Source organism: Oratosquilla oratoria, chromosome 25 (genome assembly GCF_046742065.1).
Source record: "Oratosquilla oratoria isolate Oo_2021 chromosome 25, ASM4674206v1, whole genome shotgun sequence".
Lineage (NCBI taxonomy): Eukaryota > Metazoa > Arthropoda > Malacostraca > Stomatopoda > Squillidae > Oratosquilla > Oratosquilla oratoria.
The window spans coordinates 57,535,766-57,563,308 of NC_134801.1; the positions used below are offsets into that span (position 1 = coordinate 57,535,766).

The 27,543-nt window shown below is 38.9% G+C and overlaps 1 protein-coding gene across 6 annotated transcripts in view; it reads left to right on the forward strand.

Annotated features, from left to right (window-relative positions):
• The window catches only part of alph (protein phosphatase alphabet), a 66,049-nt gene extending 38,655 nt beyond the window's left edge, over positions 1-27,394 (forward strand). For all 6 annotated transcript variants that reach the window (XR_012967621.1, XM_076208807.1, XM_076208805.1 and 3 more), the window contains one exon: positions 17,593-27,394. Coding sequence is in view for 1 of the 6 variants with exons in the window: in XM_076208810.1 (XP_076064925.1) it covers positions 17,593-17,628 (36 nt within the window). In the remaining 5 variants the exon portion in view is untranslated. The remainder of the gene's footprint in view (positions 1-17,592) is intronic.
• Positions 27,395-27,543: the final 149 nt, after the last annotated feature.

Sequence of the window (27,543 nt, forward strand, 5' to 3'; positions counted from 1 at the left end):
CTCAGTACTTCCACACCGTCAAGCCATGTAGTGTATGTGTGTAGTGTGTGGTTTGATTTCATGATTGGTTGTGATAGGTTTTGATTATACACTATTCATCACTATACATGGTGCTTGACCATCCATATTCTGAAACATGTTAGATTTTGAGCTCTCTCATTTTGAAAGACTGGGTTATTGCTTCAGAATATTAAAGTTGTAAAATAATAAGGAGAAAACCAACATCAGTCTTATTCTGTATTAGTTTAGCTGTGAAAGCTATTGCTGAGGCTTTGAATAATAATGTGTTCATTATGTTGATTCAGGCAAGACTGCTGAGGCAATTGTAATAAAAAGATATGAATATAGAAATTTGGTGGGATGGTAGGCTGTGTACAAGCAGACAAATTAAACCTAAGAAAAATTAGTAATTAAGCTTTGAAGTAGTGTTTGCACATGGTGTTTTCTTGCTTGCACTTTACATTATAACACCAGTGTGAAGTTGTGCCAGTTGTTTTGATACTAAAAGTATTTTTTGAATCTTGACATTCATGTTTGAAAATGTAAGGGGAAAATATTTTGAAAAATATGTTACATCTTAAAAACATGTAAGGCTAAGGAACTGCCCAAAAATTATATGTATAAAAGTTGAATACTCATTTGCAGTCCAAGATTGTGACTGTTACTTGTACAAGTATATTCAATCAATCCTTATGGAACATAAGAGAGAAGGAATTTGAATGTGTTTGAGATGAAATGCCTGAGAAGTATGATAGGGGCTGCTAGGCTAGAGTGAGAAATGAGGAGGTGAGGAGGAGAATGGGGGTGGAAAGGGAGTTGGGAGATAGGGTTGATGAAAGAGTATTAGGATGGTTTGGACACGTGGAAAGAATGAGTGAAGAAAGATTAGTAAAAGAGGTGTGGAAGGCAGAGGTGGAAGGAGTGAACAAGAGGGGATGACCTAGGATGAGATGGATGGATGGGGTAAAAGGGGCATTGGGACAGAGGGGAATGTCTGTTGAGGAAGGACAGGAGAGGACAGAAGATAGGAGTGAATGGAGAAAGGTTGTGTATGGATGATGTGATGCATGAGGGGAAGTGGGTGGGGGATGGGGGTGGTGAGGGAGTATGTATGAGAAATAAATCAACGCAGCCCAAGGGGATTTCTCCCCATCTTCTCTTTTTCTGCATGAGGGGACGGAGAGGGGGGGGGTCGCCGAATTAATGAAGTGGCCATGCTGTGGATGTGAGATCCTTTCATGCTGCATCAAAATATCATTCACACATAACCACTCCCTACTCTCCCTCCCCCTCCCTTCCCTTCCTAGACATATACAGTAATACCTATCATTAACGGACATTAATTAGCTGTGTTTGCGGTGTTTTTGCTGTGTTTTTGGTGCTGTTGTTTAGTGCTGTGCAATCACTGCCACCCAAAAACCACTCCAAATCAACGGATTATTCACATCAACGGACACCGTTACCCCCCTTTTAGTCTGTTAATGAGAGGTAGTACTGTACTGTCAAAAAAGACTGTAAAGGCAAACATCTGTAACAGCAACAAGAGTAACCCCAGCTATACTGAGGCAATTGCAACAAGTGATCTCTCAACATCACATCCAGAACATAACACCAGAACACAATTTAGTGTTATTGGTCTGTAGTACAATGGTTTCTCCTTATTTCTTCCTTTATGAGTTTGTACTATATTATGGTAGCTCTTCCAGTCATGTGGTACTATTCTATCCTTCAACAAGTAGATTATAGGTACTGGATCTTGTCTGCCAATTGTTTCCATATCCAATTTGAGATACCATCATGCTTTGGAGCTTTTCTCACATATAATTTTTTTGGGGTACTTTGTGCATTAATTCTTATTAATTTTCACATTTCCATTTAGTTATCCATGAGGAGCTAAGATTAGAGGGAATAAAGGGTAGTGAGTGGGAGTGGATACTTGCCCTTTGGATGCCTCCCTTGTAGGGGGGACAAAGCCCTTGTTATATAGATAGATAGACTTTGTGCATTTCCTTTGCTTCTACATTATTTTTCATACAACCTGACAGCAATATCTACAAATACTTCTTCCTCTACTAAATTTTCTTTAGTGAAAACTGGAAACTTTTGTTTATTATTTGAGCCTGTGTTAGTGTTTCTTTTTTCCTGCATCAGCTCGTAATTTTGAGTTTCATTGACTGTTGATTTAAAGATTTCTCTATTTCTCAGCTTATCATTGTCTAACCAGAAGAATGAGTTAGGCTAATCTTTGAATTTACCAGGTACCAATGACAAGTATCTGCATGTGGTGGCCATGAAGATGCACAGTGAAGCTGCCCATTTTCAAAACCTGTCAACCCCATCACCCCCTTCAGGAGGTGCAGCCCTAAGGGGCTAACACTCAGTCCCTGGACTGGTCCTAGGATCTATTTCTGTCAACTTCAACTGTCTTTCTTGCACTTTTTCACACATGAGGAGCTGACGACCAGCAACTTACATTGACATGGAAAGTCCCATACTAATACAACACAAACAACAGTCTGAAATTTCTTCCCTAAAAGATTTATGGGAGGGCTGTAGGACTTGCAAGCTGCTGTGGTGGCTGCAGGTTCTCCATTTAGTGAAACTCAAGGCAGTGGTTAAGTGATTATTGAATTTGTCAGTAATATCCTTTGTATATGTGTGTATGAAAAGCTGAGAGAAGTGTGGGAGGTGGTGAAGGATAGAAGAAAAGGTAAAAGGTGCAGATGGACACATATTGATAGGAGAGGAGGTGGTAAGGGGAAGATGGGCAGATTATTTTAGAGATCTGGTGAATATGGAGGAGGATAGGGAAGTTTTGGTGGTAGCAGGGGTAGGTACTAAGAAAATGACAGCGATGGGAGAGGAAAATGGAGGAGAAATGAGAAAAGATGAAGTGCAAGTAGTTTTGAAAATGATGAGAGCAGGTAAGGCACCTGGGTTAGATGGGTGTCATGTGAAGTGTCTGAAGAAGGGAGGTACAATAATAGTGGACTGGCTGGTGAGGTTGTTTAATGTGTGTCTGAGGGAGGATAGAGTGCTGGAGGATTGGAGGAGTGCTCTATAGTTCTGCTTTACAAGGAAAAAGAGGTCAAATTTTATTGTAGTAGTTTCAGAGGGATCAGTTTGTTGAGTGTAGTTGGGAAGGCATATAGGAGGATTTTAATTGAGAGGATTAGGAGAGGAACAGGGAGTAATTGGTGAGGAAAAGTGTGGGTTTAGGATAACTGGGGGGGGGGGGCTGCATGAATCAGATTTTTGTGGTAAGGCAGATATGCGAGAAAGCTTTAGCAAAAGGTAAGGATGTTTTTTGGTCCTTTATGGACTTGGAAAAGGCCTATGACAGGGTAGACAGTCTCTGTGGTAGGTTTTACAGATATATAGGATTGGGGAAAGCTATTAATGGCAGTCAGGAGTTTTTACTAAAATAGTAGAGCATGTATTAGAGTTGGAAATGGAGAGAGTGAGTAGTTTGAGGTAAAGGTGGGACTGCAACATGGATGTGTTATGTCACCATGGCTATTCAATGTGTATGTGGATAAGGTGGTGTGGAAGGTAAAGGCAAGGGTAATGGGCAAAGGACTAGAGATGGTTAAAGAAAATGGAGAAGTGGGAGGTGAGCCAGTTTGCTGATGATACTGTACAGTACTACCTCTCATTAAAGGACTAAAAGGGGGTTAACGGTGTCCGTTGATTTGGAGTGGTTTTTGGGTGGCATAGTGATTGCACGCACAAAACAACAGCACCAAAAACACCGAAAACACAGCAAAAACACCACAAACACTGCTAATTAACGTCCATTAATGAGAGGTAGTACTGTACTTGAGGCAGGGCTGGAGGGATGCTTAAGGGAATTAGTAACAGAGTTTGGGAGGGTATGTATTAGGAGAAAGTTGAAGGTAAATGTGCATAAAAGTAAGGTGATGAGATGTACAAGGGGAGAGGTGGAAGTAAGTCTTAAAGGAGAGAGGCTGGAGGAAGGTATTTGGGGTTGCATATGGGAGGAAAGGGAGGAGTGGAGGTGGAAGTAAATTGTAGACTGATAAAAGTAAGTAAATGCTTTAGGGAATTAAAAAGTGTCATGAGAAATAGGCATTTGGGAGTGAATGCAAAGAGGTGACTGTATGAAGGGGTGATTGTGCCAACATCACTGTATGGGGCAGAAAAATGGAAATTAAGAGAGGCAGAGAGGAAATTTTTAGATGTGTTTAAGATGAAATGTCTGAGAAGTATAGTAGGAGTTGTAAGGTTGGATAGAGTGGAAAATGAGGTGAAGAGGAGAGCTGGGGTGGAAAAGGAGATGGCAGATATGTCTGATGAAAGCATTGGGATGGTTTATGTACATGGAAAGATTGAGCAACATAAGATTTGTAAAAGATATGGAAGGCAGAGGTGGAGGGAGTGAACTTGAGGGGACAATAGAGGATGAGATGGATGGGTGGAGTGAAAGGGGCATTGAGCAAGAGGGGAATGTCTGTTGAGCAAGGAAGGGAGGAGAGTCACTGGTTAAGTGAAGTGGCCTTGCTGTGGATGTGCAGTGTCTTGCTACATTACTTCTGACCCAGGGCAGTGGGCAGGATACAGGGATGACCTGTCATCCATGAGGAGTTAAGATGAGAGGGAAGAAAGGGTAGTGGATGGGAATGGGTACCTGCATTTGACTTCACTACCTCCCTTGTAAGGGGGGGGAAAGGCCCTTAGTATATAGATATGTGTGTGTGTATACAGTTAACATGTTTTGTCTCTAACTGCTAACAGGATTCAGTATTGTGAATTTTTTTCATCATGTTTTCCATCAAGTGTCAAAAAGTCTATCAAAGGCAGCTGGCTAATGGGCAACTTTTCCTCACCACCCACACTCACGGGCAGTACAGTAATGCCTAGTATGACATGGGAAGTACCATGGGAGTTTTGTCTTTCAGAATGTCAAACCTCAAAATCCACTTTTTGCTCTGTAGGTCAAACCCACTTTGTCAGAAAGTTGTCCAGATCAGAGTGAAATAATGATAGTAAAGTATTACAAATTCAAATATTGGAAATTGCTTAGGAAGTTGACATGAATAGATACACAGTGCAAAAGCTGGCAATAAAATTCATGTAGGTTGTGGGATCTCCTCTTGTGGAAAGAGGGGTGGGAGGCCCACCAAGTTGATTTAGTGTAACCTGAGCATTCTCGGACAACTACTAGAATTCAGTATTCTTGGACAACTACTAGAATTCAGTCCCACTCATACTGCATGTCAGCTCAAGGAGCAAAGTCCAAAGCTTAAGGATGGTATGGCCACACAAATGATTTAGTAAAACATCCAAAAAGTGTTGAAATATAGTAAGATTGTTCATTGGGAGGAAATTGCTATTAGAAAAACTACTTTCCTTATAAAGATAAAGAAGCTTTTTGATAGATAGGATTTTAGGAAAGAGAAATGTGAACTTAAAATGACACAACTTTGTATGGATAAAGAAAAAGGGGGTTACTAAGGTTTGGCATGAGACGGAACTCACCACTGTACTAACTAATTGCTACTGACCACTTAGAGTATGGGTGGTGAGGAAATTTAACAATTTGTTTCCCTCATTGTTAAGGGTACATTGAAAAAACACATAAGAATTTGGTGTTGCTGACAGAAAAGCATAAGTGCTCAGACTCTGTCATCCAACAGTGGATAAGACATGCCAGGGGATGGGAACCCTAAGGTATTGAGAGGGGAACAGTGGTGTTTGTGATTATTTTGAGGGAGATTGAGATCTTCGTACACTCATATATAACAGAATTATATTTAGTTATATATGTGTCTATTTACCTAATTGTAAATTGCAAGATAGTACTTGTAGGGTCCCATCCTTGTGCTTCCATTGGCCAATACCCCCCGGGGGGGGGGGGGGGGGGGGGGGGGGGGGTTTTTTTTTTTTTTTTTTTTTGGGGGGGGGGGGGGCACTTTTGGTGAAAAGAAGGTAAAGCAAATTCCCCCTAGTGTACTTTTAATGCCTGATTTATTTATCATGAGTTGTGTGTATGAATGATGTGTATATAAACGCTGTTTTGTGGATGAATGTTACATGTGAATTGTACTAGTGATCATCAGATGTGAAAGGTAGTGTTGGTGGGGGGGGCAGCACTTTTCCACCCACCCCGTGGGCGGCACTTACCCATGTCAGGGCCCTGCACAGTTGTATGCAAGAACTCTCAACCCTTCTCATTACATCACACAAGCACAACCAACTGGATGCATCCTAAAACTACAGTAGCATATTACTCCATTATCTACAACAACCCTCCACCTGCACCACACAACACATCCATACATAAACACATTTACACATAGATCACAAAACTAGTCCCTCAAAACAAACTACCAAATGCACTTTTCCATTGAGTCCCTCTAGATGTTAATCCCACAGAAAAATCATGCAAAAGAGAAGGAAGAACCACACCAGCAGGATTGCATTAAGGTCACCATCCAGTGCTAAGTCCAATACCAACACATCAGTAGTCATGGCCACAGAAACAAAATACCCAAGATGAAGTCATCACACAGAAGGCACTAAACACCTCATCTTATATTGTTCCACTCTAGTCATAACCAGACAACAACAATATTTGTTCCTTTAGTGACTCATGGGCCAATCAAGTAGCTGCTGCCAATTGCCCATGAGGTGTAGGCTACCTGCTAGAGAGACCTGGAGTAAAATTGATTGTCTCTCCTACTGTCTTCCTTCATATCTCTTCTACCATCTGTATGATTCCACTTCTTCAGAGCAGTATTGTTACCTAGGAAAGAAGTACAGTACTGGGTAATACTGTCAAAATACTCTTCCATGTTGTTCCATTCAACTGCGTGGAAAGCTGCATTTCTTTGTATCTTTTAAAATGTCACACACACACTGTCTCTCTCTCTCTTTCTCTTTCTCTTCTTTTCTCTCTCTCTCTCTCTCTCTCTCTCTCTCTCTCTCTCTCTCTCTCCTCTGTCTCTTTTCTGTCTCACTTTTCCCTCTTTCTCTCTCTCCCTCTCCCTCTCCTCTCTCTCTCCTCTCTCTCTCCTCTCCTCTCTCTGTCTCTCCCCTCTATCTCTCCCTCTCTCTTTTCTATTAAAAAAAAAAATCAAAGTGTATAATAAATTAAGAAATCTTCATTGTTCTAAATACTGCTATCATATCACCTTGCATTTTATTGCAAGATAGGGTCCTCAAGACTCACTTTAAAGCAATTTCATTCCAATTAAAAATAATGTTTTAATGGAAAGGTGCACCTAACTGAACTCTGAGAATGGGAAGCAATGTTCCTGCCATAGACAGCGAATCTTGGGGAAAAAAATAGCATCATGCTGATACAACCAGACATTAGTGACAGCTGAAATTATGGGATGTAGAACTGTGTGTTTACAAGTAATCACATGAAACTATGTGTTTACAAGTGATCAGCTGTTTAACTCTGCATGGTAGGGGACAAGCAGGAAGCTAACCCATTGGTATGGAATGATATGCACAGTTCACGCAGGAAAAAGGATACGCACCAATTTCAATTCACCTAAAACCAGAATGATTTGCTTTAAATTGATTTGTGATCCTAAATGTAGGTGCCATTTTAAATTTATTCAAGCTAAATCAATATTATATAGTATCATAAGTAGTGAGTATAAGCACTGTATATTTATTACTGTACAGTAGTGTGCAGTACAGTTCTGAAGAGTATGCATGTTTTTCATTTTCATGTACAAAGTACTGTACACTACTGTTCAGTATACACAAGTCATGTAATGAACAGTACAGGTCTGTATGCCCTTTAACTCTGCAGCACAACACATTTTCTGTTATGCTTTATTTCATTAATAGAAAAAAGACATTGCTACTATTTCTAAGGCATGGGTCTTAATATACTACACTGTGCCCATTTGGTACCATTTATATTCTCTTTCAGGAAGTAAAATTATTGTTCTTTATGTATTTGTTTCCTTTTTGGTAGATAAAACTACATATCCAAGTCTTGAAAAGTATTTTAATAGTGTTATGGAAGGTCTGTGGGTAGCTAAAACAATGGAAGTAAAGGTTTTGTGGGTACATTTTCAGTATTTGTAATTTTTCCTTATTAAAGGCAGTTGGGGGTGGTACTTAATTGCAGCAAATAATAGGGGTTGACTACTGTAATCCAAACACTTCTTTCTTTTCAATCACTTAATGTTGACAGATCTAATACTTGTAATCTCTCCTTATGTGGCTTGTCTTCCAGGTCAGGAACCAGCCTGGTTGTTATTCTTTGTATCTTCTTTATCTTACACTTGTCTTTCAGTGCAGGGATCATCCCAGTGATGCATATTCTAATATTGGATGGATTAGGTTATTTTGAGTTTTTTCATCTTAACAGTCTGTAGCAATTCATATGTCACTCACACTCTTACTAATATGTCTGTCCAGTGATTGATTGTCTTGTCAACACTCATAGACCTTATTTTCCTCTTATACCTTTCTAATGGATTCACTTCCCAAGGATTTTTTTTTTTTTTTTTTTTTTCTAATTGATTAATTAATTAATTAATTAATTTTCCATTCTTGGCTCCAGGCAAATATAGTGTCTCGATATTTTTGCAACAGCTGATAGTTTTCATTCTTCTCATGATCTTTGTGTCATCGAAAAACATGTTAACATAACTTGTTGTACCTTCCATCATTATGATAGTACTGTGTGCGGTTTTTCCTCAGAGCTCTAATCCATCATTTGGTTTGTTTCTACAAAGTGTGATATAATGTAGAATTGCCATGTGTTACTACATTATAAATTTTGGGGAGTTCTGTCTACTCAGGTACTGGTGATTATAAATTAAATGTTGAGTTTCTAATGGGAGCTACAATGATAACTTTGTTTCCACTGACATTTCTGCTATCAGGTATAGCTTAGATAATGCCATAATAAAGAAAACTAAATGTGAAAAGGACAACTTAGGGGTGTTAGTGAGGCCAGACCTTAAATCCAGGAAACAGTGCATTAGTGCCAGGAATAGGACTAACAAGGCATTAGGATTTATTGCATAAGCACATATGGGAGTGGGTGGTTAATAAGGCATTAATAGACCATATAGTGGTATCCAGGAGAAGGGTAGGAAGAGTTCTGGATCTCCAAGTTCTTAGGGGAGAAAGGGGGGAATGTTAGGTCAATTTTTAGTGGAAGGTAAGTTGAGAGTGGAGGATAGGTGAAGGAGGAAAAGGAGCAGAAGGAAGGGAGGTGCTTAGAGTTTATTTTTAATGAAAAGGAAAAGGAGTAGGAGTATAAGGAGGAGCCAAGAGAAGTGTGGGAGGTGGTGAAGGATAGAGGTAGGAATGAGGGTATTTCAAGGAGGGAGTGACAAGGTGTGCAAAGATGGTATGTGGAACAAGAAGAATGGGAGGGAATAGTGAGTGGTGGAATGATAAGATGTACAAGGGAAGAAGCAAACATTCAGGGACTGGTTGCAAAGTAGGATGAGAGAAACATGAGAGGTTCAGAGAAAAAAGAAGAGAAACAAAAATAAGAAAAAGGAGAGCAAATATAAAGTGGGGTAGGAGTTTGGCAAAAAAAAAACAATGAAAGTAATAAAAAAAAAATTGAAAGAAAGTTAAGAGAGGGGGAGGCGAGTTAAGTAGAGTAGAGTAGAAAAAGTAAAAGGCACAGATAGACACATGTTAATGTAAGAGGTAGTAAGGGGAAGATGGGCATAGTATTTTAGAGTGCTGTTAAACATGGAGGAGGATGGGAGGGATTAGTAGTAGCAGTGGGAGGCACTAAGAAAATGACAATGATGGGAAAGGAAAGTGGAGGAGAAATGAGAAAAGATGAAATGCAAGTAGTTTTGAAAATAATGAGGGCAGGTAAGGCACCTGGGTTAGATGGGTGTCATGCAGTGTCTTAAGAAGGGAGGTACAGTAATAGTGGACTGGCTGGTGAGGTTGTTTAATGTATGTAAGGGAGTATAGAATGCTGGAGAGTGTCTGTATAGTTCCACTTTAGAATGGGACATGTGAGTGTAGTAGTTTCAGAGGGATCAGTTTGTTGTGTGTAGTTGGGAAGGCATATGGGAGGGTTTTAATTTGAGAGAATTAGGAGAGGAACAGGGAGTAATTGGTGAGGAACAGTGTGGGTTTAGGAAAAGCAGGGGTTGTGTGAATCATATTTTTGTGGTAAGACAGATATGTGATAAAGCTTTAGCAAAAGGTAAGGATGTGTTTTGGGCCTTTATGGATTTGGGAAAGGCTTATGATAGCATAGACAGGAAGGCAATGTGGGAGATTTTGGAGATGTATAGGATTGGGGGAAGCGGTTACAGGCAATCAGGATTTTTTATGGGATTAGTAGAGCCTATGTTGGAATTAGAAATGGAGCGAGTGAGTGGTTTGAGGTGAAGGTGGCTGCATCAAAGATGTTTCATGTCACCATGGCTGTTCAGTATATATGATGGGGTGGTGCAGGAGGTAAATGCAAGGGTTATGGGCAGGGGAGTGGAGATCGTTAAAGAAAATTGAGAAAAGTGGGAGGTGAGCTAGTTGCTGTTTGTTGACATCACTGCATTTGAGGTAGGATCAGAGAGGGGGGTGATTAAGGGAGTGTGGGAAGGTATGCAATAGGAGAAAGTTGAAAGTAAATGTGGGTGAAAGTAAGATAATAAGATGTACAAGGGGGGAGGATGCCAGAGAGTTAGAAGTAAATCTTAAAGGAGAGGGGGTGGAGGAAGTGCATAGTTTTAGGTATATGGGGTAGTATGTGGCAGGAAAAGGAGGAGTGGAGGTAAGTTGTAGACTGAGAGAAGCAAGTAAATGCCTTTGGGGGGGGAATTAAAAAAAGTTCATGAGAAATGGGCATTTGAGAATGGATGCAAAGAGGAGGTTATACAAAGTGACTTTGCTGATGGCACTGTGTGGGGCACTGTGACTGTACTGCGGCACTGTGTGGGGCACTGTGACTTGAAATTGAAGAGAGGCAGAGAGGAAAAGTTTGAATATGTTTGAGATAAAATGTCTGAGAAGTATGGTAGGGGTTATACAGGGTCTAACAGATAAATCCGTACAAACTTTGAAGAGGTTTTAAGCACTTAAAAAGTAACATATGGCAATTCTGATTGTTTCCAGATACTTCCATTTGTCTAATAATTTAGCCAGTTGTATACTAGCACCGGTGCAATAAACATTAAGCAATGGAACAAGCCAAACGTTCAGCCATATGCGAACTTCGTCGCACGGGTCACACTCCTAGCGCCATAATAAGGATGCTAAAATACTCCAGACAAACTGTTTACGATGTTTGTAAACGTTTTGATGAGACCGGCGAAGACCAACGAGCTGCTCACAAGCCCAGAAGGGGCAGAATTCTAACACCTCGCTTTTTAGCTGGTCTCAAGAGAAGTGTCAATGCGAATCCAGCCTTACCATTATCGACACTGGCAAAGAAGAGAGGTGTCAGCACAATGACAATTCACAGAGCATTAAAGAAATTAGGATTAACCTCATTCTCACAAGGAAAAAGACATCTTTTGACACGAAAAATGAAAGAAATCCGCTTGACCAGGTGCCAAAAGCTGTTGAACTGGATGAAGTCGAATAGCTCAGTCATCAAGTTTTTTTCCGACGAGAAGATTTTCACGGTTGATGCGACTTTCAATAAGCGGAATGATCGCTGGATAGCCTCCTCATCCTCAGAGGTTCAACACAAGACAACGACAAAAAAACCAGCAAGTGTCATGGTGCTCTGTGTGGTGTCAACTGAGGGGGACGTCTTCACTCACTTCTTCAACAACAAAGAGAAAGTCAATGCCGTTGTCTATTGCAAAGTTCTAGAAGAGAAAATAATACCCTGGATGAAAGATAAGGCTAGTGGCAACCAGTTTGTCTTCCAACAAGACTCGGCTCCAGCCCACACAGCGAAGAGGACCACCAACCTTCTCGAAGGGTCAAATGTGCAGTTCTGGAACAAAGAGTTGTGGCCCTCAAATTCACCAGACCTAAACCCTTTAGATTATTATTTTTGGGCGCAAATTGAGGCCAAGGCATGTGACAAGCCACACAGAAGTATAACAACCCTGAAGACAGACATCAAGAAGGCTGTGGGTTCATTATCAAAGTCTGAGATCATCAACGCTGTATCCAAGTTTCGTAAACGCATTGAAAGCGTCATAACAGCTGAAGGTGGTTACATTGAATGAAATCATTGTTCTTATTGCCTTTTCTAAATATACTGAAAATTTCATAACTCTGTTTATCATAACCCGAGATATTAATCTTAAAACATGTGATAAGAAGTTGTAGGGATTTATCTGTTAGACCCTGTAAGGTTAGATAAAGTGAGAAATGAGGTGAGGAAAGTGGAGGTGATACAGGCAAGGTTATCATGTTAAGACAGCAGGGCAGAACTCATAGTAATGGATTTAAATTGGACAAATTTAGATTTAAGAAGTAAATAGGCAAGAACTGGCTTACCAATTGAGTGGTTCACAAATGGAAGACTTAGTAATCATGTGGTGAGTAAACTTTGTTGTTTTAAGAGGTTAGATAACTTTGTGGATGGGAATGGTAGTAATGGACATGGAACTGCCCAGTGCCTTATAATCTCTTGCACTCTTCATTCTTTTGTTCTTACAAGTGCAAGTTTTCTTTTTTTTTACCCAGTACTAAAAATAATATAAAGAAATTAGAAAGAATACAAAGAGCAACAACAAAGTTGGAACCAACTCTCTCCAAATTAATATACGAACAAAGATTGTCCAAATTGGAATTACCAACTCTGGAACAATGAAGAGAAAGAGAGATCTGCTGACTATTGATAGAATCATGAAAGGAATGGAAATCCTAGATAGGAATGATTTACTAAAATGGGACAATAGAAAAACAAGACATGAAAAGAAACTCAATAAAGGATAACTATAGAAGAGATCTGAAGAAAAATAGCTTCCCACATAGAGTGATGGATACCTGAAATAAATTAGATAAGGAAACAGTGTGTGCATACACTGTTCAAGATTTTAAGAAAAAACTTGATGCTGAAAGATACAAAGATGGGTCACCATGAGCATAGCTCCCTTCCCGTATAATACAACTAGGTAAATACACAAATATATATATATATGATGATGATATGGTTTAATGTCACACACACACACCCCATCGGATATATATATATATATATCTGAATAATGCAATCACCACTTAATTCAGCTGGTAACTACCTCTCTCCAGCCAGCCACCAGTAATCCCATCTTCCTTCTTACCAATGATGTAATTATGTGAATCTCCAGCTACTATGCATTTAGATAAGTAATTGGTCAACATACCTTAAGAACATAAGAATGAAAGGTTGCAAGAGACCATATGGCTTGTACTAAGGAGTTCCATGCCCCTTACCACCTGTCATAAAGTTATCTAATCTTCTCATAAAGCAACAAATTGTTTCAGTGCTCACTACATGATTTCTATGTCATTTCCATTCGTTAAACCACTTATGATGAAATAACAAATGCCCTTAACCACTACGAGCCTAGTTATTGTTATGAACAGTCATGTTTTACTCATGAGCTCAAAAGCCTGGAGAGAGTATTGTAGACTTCAGGGCAAGTCTTAGGCACTGGCTCACTGCCATGCCTTGACTACTCAGCAGATGCTAGTACTCCTTCACCTTTGCCAACTAGTGTGGGACAGGGCAAACACAAACCCAGAAACCTGCAAAGTTATCACTCTGTTCCTAAGCTACACCACCCAGAAGAGGCAGAGAATGGGTGTGGAATGAGCTGTCAGTGTAGAAGGAGGAAAAAAAAATTCTGAGGTGGTTCGAGCACATGTAAAGGATGAGCAAGGAAAGACAAGCAAAAAGAATGTTGAAAGCAAAAGTGGATGGCATGAACATGAGAGGAAGCCCAAGAAGATGAATGAATGAGGTAAAGGGGTCTTTATATTTAGAGGGGATGTCTGCCAAACAAGAATCCGAAAGATGGGAATGAATGAAGAGTGATCGTAAGTGGCTAAAGAAATGACCTGGTCTAAAGGGATGTTCTTGTTTGCTTCATAGTTAATTATTTTATATATGTATTTCTCACTTTCCCAAAGACCATTGAAAGTTATGAAAGTTGGTAAGGCACCTGGTTTGGATGGGTGTTGTGGAGTGTCTGACAAAGGGAGGAATGGTTATAGTGGATTTGGCTAGTGAAGTTGTTTTATGTGTGTATAAGGGAATAAGGGAGAGGAATTGCCAAAAGATGGGAGTACTGCTTGTATTGTTCCATTTTACACAGGAAAAGGGAGCAAATGTAAATATAGTCTTTTAGTGGAATCAGTTTGTTGAGCATAGTTGAAAAGGCACATGAGAGGGTGCTGAGAGGATTAGAAGAGAAATAGAGTAATTGATGAGGAACAGTGTGGGACTAGGAAAGGTATATGGTGCATAGATCAAATTTTTGTGGTAAGGCAGATTTGCCAAAAAAATATTTGTATAATGTAAGAATATTTTGTCCACCTTCAAGAATTTGGAGAAGGTTTAAGACAGTAGACCGGAAGGCATTGTGGTAGGTATTGCAAACAATGTGATAGGGGGAAAGCTGTTAAGGGTAGTCAAAAGCTTTTATTTTAGCAGAGCTAGTGCTAGGGTTGGGAATGGTGAGAGTGAGTGGTTTGAGCCTTTGAAGTGAAGTTAGAGCTGTGCAAGGGGTGTGCTATGTCACCATGGCTGTTCAATATGTAAATGGATGGGATGGTACAGGAGGTAAATGCGAGGATGATGAGCTGAGGATTTGAGATAAAGTGGAGGGAAGTAGGAGGTGAGCCAGTTGTTGTTTGCTGATGACACTGTGACTGGGTCAGAGGAGGGCTAAGGCAGTTAGTGAGAGTTTGGGAAGTTGAAAATAAATGTGAGTAAAATCAAGTTGATGAAACAAGGGGTGAAGGTGGCAATAAGTTGGAGGTAATTCTTAAAGGAGAGAGGCTAGAAGAGGTGAATAGATTATATTTAAGGTCACATGTTGCAGAGAATGAGAGGAGTGGAGATAAAGTTAATTGTAGATGAAGAGAAGTTAGGAAATGTCTTGTGGGAATGAAAAGTGGCATGAGAAATAAGTATCCAGGGATGGATGCAAAGAGAAGATTATTTGAAGGGGTGATTGTGCCCATGACATTTAGTAAGAACCACACTGGCACATTTGTGCTTTGTATGTCATCCAGCATTGAAACAGTACCAACACAGAATAGGCCTGGCCATAGATTCATACTGCCCAAGATACATACACCACATAGGAAACTCATAACACCTTGTGCTATAATGCCGCACAATCCCTAGCCAACAACATGATATATCTTCATTGAGTGACTTGGACCAACCCAATGGATGTTGCTGATTGCCTGAAGGGTGCAGCTCATGTGCTAGAGAGACCAGGGGCAATGGATTGATTGATTCATATCTCACATCTGCACTCCCTATAGCATTATGAGACCTAACATGGTCATTCATTTCCATAGAACATATCTCTTTCTCCCTTTCCTCTCATCAGCAGATCCAAAAATTAATTGGAAACCTGCAGGACCATAGCAGCTGGCAACAGTCTTTGGGTCCTGCCAAAGATCTAAGAATGAATAATGGAATGTTATCTTTGTTGTATTAGTATAGAACTGTCTCTGTATCTCCAACTTGTGGTAATAGGAAAGGAGCAGTCACTTTGTCAGCTCTCCTTGTTTCTTTGGGGGAAGTGCAATCAAAATTGATAAAAAGAAATATTAAGTTTTGTTTGGAGATCATGTATTCGCTGCATCTCCAGGTGGAATTGATAGTGTTAATGGGTTTTGAAGATGGGCAGCAAGGAAATGTTTGTCATCCATATTGCAGGACCACTTGCATGTACCTGGTGTTGGTCCTGGCAGGTCTAGTCTGGCCAGTATAATGTCTCTTCTCACCTTTGTATCTTTTACCTATTGTGTCATTTCATAGTTCAATGTTATATTTGATAGTATATTACCCCATGACTTCACCAGCTTTCTACTCTTCCCAGTTTACCTCCCCTCAGCTTAAGTCTCTATTTTCTCTTGATAAAATTTATTTTTGCCATTCTTAATTGCTCTATCTCCCTTTATTTGAGTGTGTGTGTGTGAATTTATTAAAATTTTGTTAAAATTGACAAAACATTACTCTCAATTTTTATTATATATTTATGTATGAGTGAAGTAAATGTAACACATGTAAAACTAACTTTTTTAGTTTATACATGTGTGTGTGTGTATATATATACATACATATATATATATATATATATATATATATATATATATACATACATATATATATATACGTGTGTGTGTGTGTAAATATATATACACATACATATATAGAATTGTACCTTGGTTCTTGGCCACAACCTGTTCAAGAATATTGTTACAGAACCGATTTGGTCAATGACCAAAACAAGTTTACTCTACTGGATACAGCTTGATCAGGATGATAATTTTCCACAAAATTTTGCCCATATCCATTTTCTTCATTCGTGTTGGTTGAGAATTGATATTTTGGTTGACTATCAGCAAAGTTTTCCAATTTTTTGTTCAAGAACAGATTTGTTTGACTTGTAAGATATTTGAGAACTGAGGTTGTATATATAAGTGTATATGTATGCATTCATCACATTGCGTGCATATTCCCTCATGAAGGCCAAAAATAATTTTAACTTTATCACTGAGGAAAGACAAAATCCTATCATATTAAGTTTGTTTACCTTATCTCTTCAATTCTTTGATTGTCAATTCTCGTGAATTTCTTACCTCTGTATTTAAAATCATAACACTATATTTACTTCTTTAACAGTACTCAGGTGAATTCCATTAACTTGTATATTCCATATTTTGATGACCGATATGTATTTTCAGTTTTACTGTGACATTTTCATACGCTAAACCAGAAGAATGTATTTCTGGAGAAACTGGCCTTCGTTCATTGTCATTTGTAGCTGTCATTTGCATTGTTTACTTAGCATTACTCACTGATCTTTGGATTTTCTATTTCATTTTAAATTTGCTGCCTTTTTTTTTTTCCACCCTTCCCTGTTTGAAAATTTGGTTCCCTCCTAATATAGATTCCTATACACTTTTTGGTGTTTAGACTCCTGTATATCTCCAATTTGTTGCTTCCTTACAGTAGACTTTCATATAATACATTTTTAACATTTGATCATTGCAACTTTGTGTGTGCGTGTGTGTGTGTTTGTTTCATCCATTACATCATGATGACAACTTTAATTTGGTCCAGTATTATGAGACATCATATGTTAAGAACAAGGAATTCTTTTTTTGGTCTGTGTCAATGCTTCTTCAAAAGGAACGCAAGGTTATCCTTAACTGCCAACTCCTGTACCCTCGAAAATGTATCAGCCTCTGGCTTCTTGCTGTAGTTCCCTGTGCATGATATCCTTTTTTGCATAGTAGCCAATAGTTCCACCAACCCATTTGATCTGCATGATGATATGACGATTTCCCCTATATGTGAGTAAACAGGGAGAATAACTCTTTATTATCAGTGAAACAAAGTATTTTTTTTATGATTAGCGTTGGAAATACCAATTGTTCTGCCATGCACAGAAGTTCTAAGGTATTCTGATGTTTTTCTCGTTACAGGACAATGAGGTCTACAGCGCTGAAGGCTCCACGTAGGAGTATATGGGCGTTGGTCCCTGGTCCCATCTTGCCACACTTCCCATCATGACCTGCCACACCACCTTGGTCCCTCACTACTGGCCAAGCCTCATCATCTTTTCTTTCTTCCTTCTTCATCTCGCTCCTCTTCCATGTGGGAACCTCATGAGGCAGATCCTGAAAACTGTGTCTTGTGTGCTGTTCAATATGCAAAGTCTTGGGGGACCGATTCATTGTGTGGGTCAACTATTTTTGCAGTCAGATAAGCGTTTCATAATTATGTGATAATCCTGGATGCTTCTTTACTCCACCCTCTCTTGCCCTGCTACCAAAAAGTGGCCTGTAGGCTCTCAGATGAAAAGTAAATCATCTGACAACTTTTTCCTGTTGACTAATTGACCAGCTTGTAGAAAAAAATCACCTTTGTTTTCAAATGGGGACAACTGCTCTATTGATCCAAACCGGGTTGGCCCCGCCCTACTGTCCCCGTTTTATCCGTAATCACTAGTCCTACTCTTTCCTGATCCCCTTGTCTTCCGTAGCATTCGTCGTCCCTTGTGCTTGAGGGAGTGATGTAGGCTGCATCCTAGGAGACAATCCCCTCCCCCCCTTTTTTTTTCCATTTATTTTTATTTATTATTTTATTTATTCTTATTCTTTTTTCTTTTTCTTCCTCTCTTCTTAAATTTCTTTCATTTTCTTTCTCTTTCACCCTTGTTAACCTGTAAATACTTGGGGTTTCCATGATTGAAATAAGATTTTCTAGCAGCAGCCAGAACAATGTAAAAGAATTATCCTTACCACCTACAGTATAATTGAAATAGTTAATAACCCATTAATGCTGAAGGGTTTCTATTGGCTGAGTAAAATCACTTGGTAGCACCCAAAGAATCTATAGTAAAAGTATTCCTGCCACCAGTGTGTTGAAAAAAAAAGAAATTCTTAAGAGTATCAGATTATTTACTGCTGTTACCATCCAAAGTCCCCCCCCCCATGTTGACAAAATTGTAATTCTTAATTGTCTCCTACACCATCCTTCCTTATCACTGCCACCTCTCTACCCACACTTCCATACACCTGTATAACACTGGTCTATCCTTCCATATCTTCCCTCTACTTCGGCTCCTTTGCAGTTTGGGCTTTGACATAAATTATATGATGAAGATGGTGTAGGAATTTTATAAGTGTGATTGACGTTTGCAGCCAAAATTGTTAAAAGGACGTGAGTATGTACACAAGCTGGGGTAGCTTGAGTGTGCACATAAAGGACACAAGTGATGCATAAAGCAGTGTTGAAAGAGGAATTTGTTTTCTTGCATCTGGAACTCGGAGTCCTGTATACTTACAAGCACGGCAAAGAGCCTGGCCCATATGGTGAGACTGACGGTTAGGAATGGTGTTCATAAGTCGGTCTGTTAGTTTGGTAACTTTTCTCATGGGATAAATTGTGGCTTGGGAGGGGGGTGTAAAGGCCTTTATTCTAATTGTATTTCATACACAAGATGATTATATGTATGGCCCAAAACATAGTTCATATCTTCATATCCTCATATCATATTTTTATTTCCAAGGAAGAGATCTTGTCTGTGAATCCCTGTGACCGAAATTGTAGGTATTAGCACTCAATTAACTTGTGAAATGACTACGATTCGTCCAGGGCCACATTGCAAAATAACACAGCCACATTCACTGTCATGGAGATATACCTATGGGACTGTAGATGATGTCCCCTGAGTTGTTGTTATTGAGTTGGATACTTTTCCTCCGAGTAAAATATATTGATTTGTCTGTCAACCATCAGGTCTTCTTTGACTCCTGCCCAAGAAAGGAATTTGTTGAATTCCACCTTGCGTAATTATCCCTAGTTAATATTTTGTTTATGTTATTATTATTTTATTAATGACAGCAACAACCCTCTCGCACAGAATAAGTTTACATATTTTGAATTCCACAGTTCACAGCATTGAGACTGCCAAGGAAGACCAGAATATATGCCATTTTTTTTCCAGTCTCTCAAAAGCCCTTTTTTTTTTTTTTTTTTTTTCTTTTTTATTATTATTGGCATAAACTAGCACTAGTTTCATAGAAATAACAGTGCAGTATGTCAAAAAATTGTAAAACATAGCTACATTTTGTCTTTAAGAAATAGGCATTAAAGAAAGAAAATTGAGTCAGCCTATGTCAGTGCAATATTATAATCAGAAACTAATGTATGACCTCTCCAGTGTAGTAATCAGATTTATACTAAGCTTAACTAAGTTTAGAGAAAACAGTTAAGTAACAGGTTTTCACTTTCACTCCGAGGTACTGCTGGTGTCTGTTTTCCTCCAGATAAGACACTTGGTAGTTTTATTTTAGTCCAACTTAGTGACTGCTACGAGACAAAAAAAATTATGCAAGTAAGTGTTCGTTAGTCCCCTCCCCCCCGTCTCGAAAAGTATGGTGATGCAGTTCATAAAAATTTGGTTATACGTAATCATACAGAAAAGAACTTTTAAAGTATTTTTACCAGTTATTTACTTTATCCACAAATGTTTTAGCAATTACATTAGTAAGTGGTACTACCCTGTAGTTTATTTATTTATTTTTTTATGCAGAAATTGTATTTGCTTGTTACCATTTCACAGGTAATTTACCTATTTTCATCAAATTCGTGTTGTTGACTTGGTTCATCCACACTTGAATTACCCAACATAACACAAATCCTGTGCTTTTCCTTTTGTCAAATTTGTCAAATTGATGTTTATTTCCCATGTAAATGTGATTCAAATGTTAACCAGATTATACAGTAGATATCATGATTATAATTTCTATTCTTGTGAAATATTGCCAGCTAAACCTTGAGTATCTAATTTTCCTCTTTGTCTTGGATGTGTCCATTTCACCCCTCCCCAGTCACAAGTGCAATATCAAGTGCAAAGAATAATAAATTCACTTCCTAAGTCCTTCCATTCTCACCTGATAATAACACAGCATAGCAACTACAAATTGACAATAAAGAACACCCCCAAGTTAACTTAACAAATTAGAACAGAGGCTTTAAAGTAGAATGTAAGCCTCACCCATGAAATCATCAGTTACAATGCCCTCTCTAGACAACCATGAATCAAAGAATTACCCTATCAATCAATCTATACACAAAAAGGCTTCTTTCCTCTTATAAAGGAGGGTACCAGCCAAGCCATACATCTGACTTTTGTCCATCCCATTCCCATCCAATACCCATTTCGTTTTAAAGATTTCTTAGCTCCTTGTGGATGAAGAGCCATCACTGACACCCCACCCACAGCCTGAGTCATTAGCAATGCAGCAAGACACAGCACCACAACAAGGCCCAACAACCAAAGCTGGTATATCCACACCACTTCATTTATATGGCTACCCTCCTTCCTTGTCTCCTCACAGGTAAATAGAAAATACGAGAAGAAATCCCTTCAGGGCATGTCAATTTATTCATTCACAATCATTCTTTGCTCTCACCTATTTTGTGCCCTCTCCCTTTTCTTCTCAACAGACATTCCCCTTTTACCTAAGGCTGCCTTTTTCCATCCATCCTGTTCTCAGTCATCCCTCAAATTTATTTGCTCCATCTCTTCCGTCAAGAAGAAGAAATATCCAGTAATAAAATTAAATGGCCAAGCCCATAGGAAAAGAACACAAATATTCAAGACCTCACTTTTGATAAATGACTTTCAGCCCATTCATCAAAGATCTGACAGCGGAAATCAACTAGAAAATAAACCTGCTAAAATCAGTTGTAAGCATGGGCTTTGGACAGCATAAGAAAACTAATCACAGTCTACAAAAAGTTCTTGAGGGTCACACTCGTCTACACTTCCACAACATGGTTCCCAGAAACCCAAACAGACACCTTACAGATAATACAAAACTAAACATTGAGAATAATAACAATACATTAAAACCCCCCCAGTAGAACACCTGCACACTGGAACCGTAATCCTCCTCATAGAATTCTATCGATATACCAAGAGGCCTCTTCTCCCATGTTAGGGTAGGACACCACATGAAAATGATAGGCACACAGTTCTGTGCAAGGGTCCTCAACCCTACTCCCATATTTTGTTAAATAGCATGAACACGACCATCTGAATACAAAATAAAACTACAGCTGTATACTACTCAGACATGTACAACAACCTACTACCTGTACTTTACAATACATCACACAAAAACACATTCACACTCAGATCACAAAACAAGCTCTTCAGAACTGACCATCAAACTCTGTACTCCATTGAGCCCCACAAAAAAATCCTGACCAAGGGAAGCAAGGACATTGTTAGCATGCACTCAGGTCACCATCCAGCACAGAATAGGCCTGGCTACAGAAACTGTCTGATTTACAATCATCAAAGAAAGGATGCCAAACAACTCATCTTACAATGCCCCACCACACCAAGGCAACAACACAATATTTCAAACTAAATGACTTCAAGAACAGACTAGTGACTGTTGCCTGTTATTTGGGAGCTGTAGGTCTCCTGCAAGAGAGACTTAGAACAATGAATTGACAGATTCTGTTGTTGCCCACAAATTCCAAACCTCTGCCTGGCACTTATGAATTTACATCCTTTAGCACTCCATCCATGTGAACATTAAACAGCCATGGCAACATTACATAAACCAACACTCAACTCGAGCCATTGAATAGATGAAGAAGGAAACTTTGAAAAGGGAATAGTCACCAAATATAAGAATGGACCTCAACTGCTTTACAGGTTTGTCGATGGCAAATTGAGGCATAGGGAGAAATAACCAAACGGGAACTAGAAGGAAAGCTCAGTGGGGTGTATTGACACAAGCTGAAATAATGAACAGAAATTTCCAGTCTGTTTTCTGTAAGAAGAATTATTTTGTGGATGAAAAATGAAAGAATAGGGATGTTGTCATGGGCAGTAGTTTACCAGTATTTCTATCCTAGTGAACATTCTCTTGCCATGAATAGGGATGTTGATTTAAAAAATTAATGTAGAAGTGTAGGAAGTGTATAGAGACACTAGATGTGAGGAAGACCCTTTGGCCATATGGGATTTTCAGCTGGATACATAAGAGATGCAGAGAAGAAGTGGGCAAGATTCACAGCTTAAGTGCATGTTTATTTGAAGAAGGGATGGTGCATTAGGTTTGGAAAAGGACCAATATGGTAACAATTCATAAACAAAAAGTAAGGTGGAATGACCAATGTCTGACCATCATGATAAATGTGTGAGAATTATAAAAGACGGATCTAGAGTAGCTGGAAATTTTGGCAGACAGGATTGAGAAGTGGAAAATCATATCCAGCCTAACAGGCAGACTATATTAGGAAAACTAAGTCTTACCCAATAGGAGAAAAATAGGCGACCTGGTTATCTTCAGAACTGAAAGGGGTGGATAGAATTGACAAGGGAGATGTTTTTGTTTAGGATTGGACAGTGATACTTGGAGGGGTGGAGGAATAAAGATGATTTAAGGATGTCAAGAAACTTAGCATTCCAAACAGATGGATAAACATTTGGAATAACTTAAAAAGGAAATAATGAAATCGAAAGACACAAACTTTTAAAGCCAAGTTTGACAGATGAGGTAAAAAGACAGGACCCTACTAATGTAATTTTACCTATACAGTACAGTGGTAAATACTGTCAACATCACCAACTCACATATGTTTTCAACAGACTTCCACCTCTTTTAACATTTGTAATACATTCACAATGTTTCTCTATCAACATCTGACTGACTCAAGGAGTGATTGAAGCAATGAGTCACTGAGTTTGGCAGGATATGTGAGGGAAGAAAGTTATGAGTAGTTGTGGGACCCAAAAAATATTGATGATGGCTGGTTGGTTTGAGGAAATGGAGAGCTTGTGTCTGCATGTGATGGAAAATGAGTGATGTAGTAAATTGCAGAGTAAAGGAAGCAAGTGAATGTCTAGATGGAATGAAAAAAAGATGACGAGTAATAAGTAATCTTGAATAATGATGATTGTGGCTTCAAGTTTCATTGACTGAAAACCTGCAGCCTCATCATAGCAACAGTCCTCAGGCCTTCCCATTGATTTCTAAGGAAAGAAACTTTGGACTTTTGTCTGTGATGCATCACTGTGGGAGTTTTTATGTCGCTGGCTGAAATTTGTAGCAGGGGACCAGTTGTAGTTTGTCAGCTATTGAAAAGGTGGATGAAATAAACAGTTAAAGTTTATATGATAGAGAGAGAAATCTTGATACCAGTCAGAGACCAGGTGGAGATGAGGGAGTTTATTGGTTTTGAAGCTTGACATCATGGAGATAATCCTCTCATTTCATCCATCTCGTAAGGTCACCACCAGCAGATACCCGTCCTGGCCCCAATTATTTGGAATGAATGGAAAAGGGTTGTGTGAAGGAATGATTGTGCCTTAGGTTTTATACAGAACATAATTAGAATATAAGAGGCAGAAAGGAATAGCCTGTATTAGAGATGAGATGCTTGAGAAGTATGATTGTTGTTTCAAGAATGGCCAGTAAGAAATGTGAAGGTAATGATGAGAACAAGTGTTGGAAGGAAGTTGTCTTAAAGGGTGGATCATTGTTAGGGCGTATGGAAGGAAGGAATGAGAAATGACCATGTGGAAAGCTGAAATGGTGCAATAAAACCAACAAGAACACTTCAGAATTATATGGACAGATTGAGTGAAGAGGACTTTGGATGCATATGGTGTCTATAGAGTGTAGAAGGGAGAGTGCAAGAAATAGAGATGTATGAAGATTATGGATGGATGACACAGCCCAAAGGATTGTTCCCCATACTAATGTGTGGATGTGGAGGATAAGGTAGTTGCCATATAGTGAAGTGGTGGGGATAGACCAGCTTTGGTTGTTGGCTCCTTTAGTGTAGATGTTTCCTGATGCATTGCATTTGACTCATGTATAGTGTGGCGAGGGCAAGAGAAATCCCCAGAATGCTTAGAAGGGGGAGTTGGTGGGAGTGGTTTATTATGGAGTTATGGGTGTCTGGTTTGATTTGGCCACCATCCTTTAATGGGGATAGGGCTATGGGTACATACAATGTTTATTTTCAGCTTTGTATGAATCCACAAAGTAGGTGAGGTTCTATGCAGTTTTTCTTTATAATGCTTTTTCTTATGTTTTGTCCATCTCTTCTGATTTTATACATTGTCCCTTCCCTTCAAATATCTACAGTTAAACCTTAGTATATCTCTTTTCCTGTGCTATTCAGCATCTTTTGTCAAACCAGGTCTAAATCTTAGTCAAAACTTCTGTCATTTCTGGTATCACCAGTCACAACTTTCTTAGGAATGTCTCATGTTTTTGGGAATATCCTTATACACTTTCGTTCACTCCCTTTCCTTTACCTCAAGTTGCTTCTTGAGTTCCTGATGACTTCTTTGATATTTTAATGTTTATCGTTTGTTTCTCTTCAACATAATACCTAGGAATATTTGCTGTCAGTATATGTTATGTGATCATTTCTCATTGGGGTCTATGTGCTTTATTTGACATATTATCCAACCATAAGAATACCAGATCCATTAGCAAGGGAGAGTCAATTCCTGTGTGTGTACAAGTGTATGGTGCAGAACATTCAAAATGTGCGAGAGGGTTAATATTATTTTTCAGTTTTATTTTGTATTGTAATCATTATTACGTTTGCAATTAGCACTTGTCGACAAGTCTGTCAAAAGATCCACCATGTGAGGATGGAGCCTTTGTTAGTATGAGGTTTCAGTTGTTAAACGATTGTCAAGTTCATAGGCAAGGTACACAAGTCTCTGAGAATATGTGTGAGGACCTGGGGGGAATGGGGGAAGATCATTGGAGCCTAGGGAGAGTAAAGGGGGGATGGGGATCAATTGTCCATGTGCAGGAGGACATTGGTTCACCACTGATGGAGAAATGCGAAAATGGAAGAAATAAGGTGTGGGACTTGACTGCTGTTGGAGAAAATCATGAGTGTGGAAATAAAGTGAGGAGGCCAACTAGGGGTAGCTTTTCAAGAATTTGTTCTCAGTGGGTAGCAGAGGAATCAGTTTTGTTGGATCTCTGGATGATGGCTGCTTCCAAGCATTTCCTGCAGAGAAAATAGAGGCATGTTCAGCATTTCACCCCCACCGGATTCCGTTGCTACCCGATGTGAACAAAATCCTGGGAAACTATCTTTAATTCCCCTCCTCACCTTAATTCCTCATTCATGATCTTGTCCATCAACAGTAGACAACTGCCTCATCACTTTATTTCTACCTTTTTTTCATTTGTCCATCAGTCCTGTACTTGGGCACTCCCCAACCTCTTAAAACGTCTCTAAGTTCCAGTGACCTTCCCCCATTTATCCTGGAGTCCTGCATATTCTTAAAGATTTATGTACCACAACTATGTACTTGATCTCTATCAAGTGAAACATCATACCAATAAAGGATTCTCACTTGGTATTTCTTTTGATAAATCACTATGACATTGGTTACTTTATTATTGCATTTCTTATTAATGTTATGGTGGTTGTTGCTTATGACCTCTAGAATAAGGGCTACCATATATTTAATTTTTTGTCTCTTCAATTCAAAAAGTGCCTTTGTTTATGATGAGCCAGAATTGGATTCTTTTGGGCTATACAATTGTGTATGAGGCAAGGGGGGAGGGGGGAACAAACTAAAACTTTAGATGAGTGGCCTGCTGAAGTACTGCCGCCACCATTACCACTACAATCACCAGTACCACCACCATGATCCCACAAGTCCATACATATAGATATAAGACCCATCTTCAAAGCTGTAAAGCAGTGATAATGTTGTTCTCAGGGAAGATAAGATCCCATCATGGGCCATGGCATATGGCAGACAACATGGAGGAATGGCAGCGGTCATTTCAAGGTTAAAAGTTGTCAATAATTTCCATATAAGTAATAACTACCATAGACACGAGTCTTCAGTTATATATGACAAATAAACTTATTTATCTTTATCAAATGTGCAGAGTTCATGATAATTTTTATAAGCATCATCCTGCTGTATCTGAACTATCATAAATGTATTATCATTATTTTTATTATATTATCATTATTATTACTACAGTTATTATTATGGTTATTATAATTATTATTATTATGAATCATCATCATCATTATCATTATCATGAGTGTTTCATCATAATTAGTGTTTGCTTGTACAGAAGGAAAAGCCATATTGGATGCTTTAAGCTTTGGTAAGTTTGATTTAAATGTGTGGTTTGTAAACAACAGCCCAGCCAACAAATACCCTGGCAAGTACTGCAGCAACAGCAGCAATGCATTAGTAAGAGCAGAGCAATGGCAGCAACATTTGTGCCATACACACCATCTTTCCATTTGCTTGTGTTAACATTTTGGTAGCTGAACCCTGGCCAGATTGTATGGCTCTCGGAGCATGAAGAAGATGCTGTGTATGCGCACACAGTAGTTGCCCAGCAACTAAAGATTAGCTTTCACTAACATTGTGTACCTGGCAGACAGGTCAGACTTCAGTTGCTTCTTTGCTGTAACAGATTCTAAATGACTATTCTTGTAACTGCATTTCATCTTAGACCTAAACCTTGTGTCACAATCACATGGTAGAGCACATAGATATAAATGGTCCTTCAGAATAGATTTGGTTGGGTTAGTGCTTGGAAGAGAGAAAAAAAATAAAGGAATCAACATAGGTTTGTGCTGTTTTGATGATATGTATGGTTGCTTCATCAAAGTTTTCATTCTTTGATAAGTATTTTTAGATGTAAATTAAGACATCATTATATGCGTTTGTAGTTTGGAGAGTTGAGCTAATTTGTTTGAATATGCAGCACCAGCAGCATTACCTCAGTTAAAATTGTGCTGAGTTGAAGTCTATGTGCTTTTGGATAAGGAGAAAACCTGTTCATATATACAGCCTTTAGGGTGCTGTGGCATTTATTTATTTTTTATTA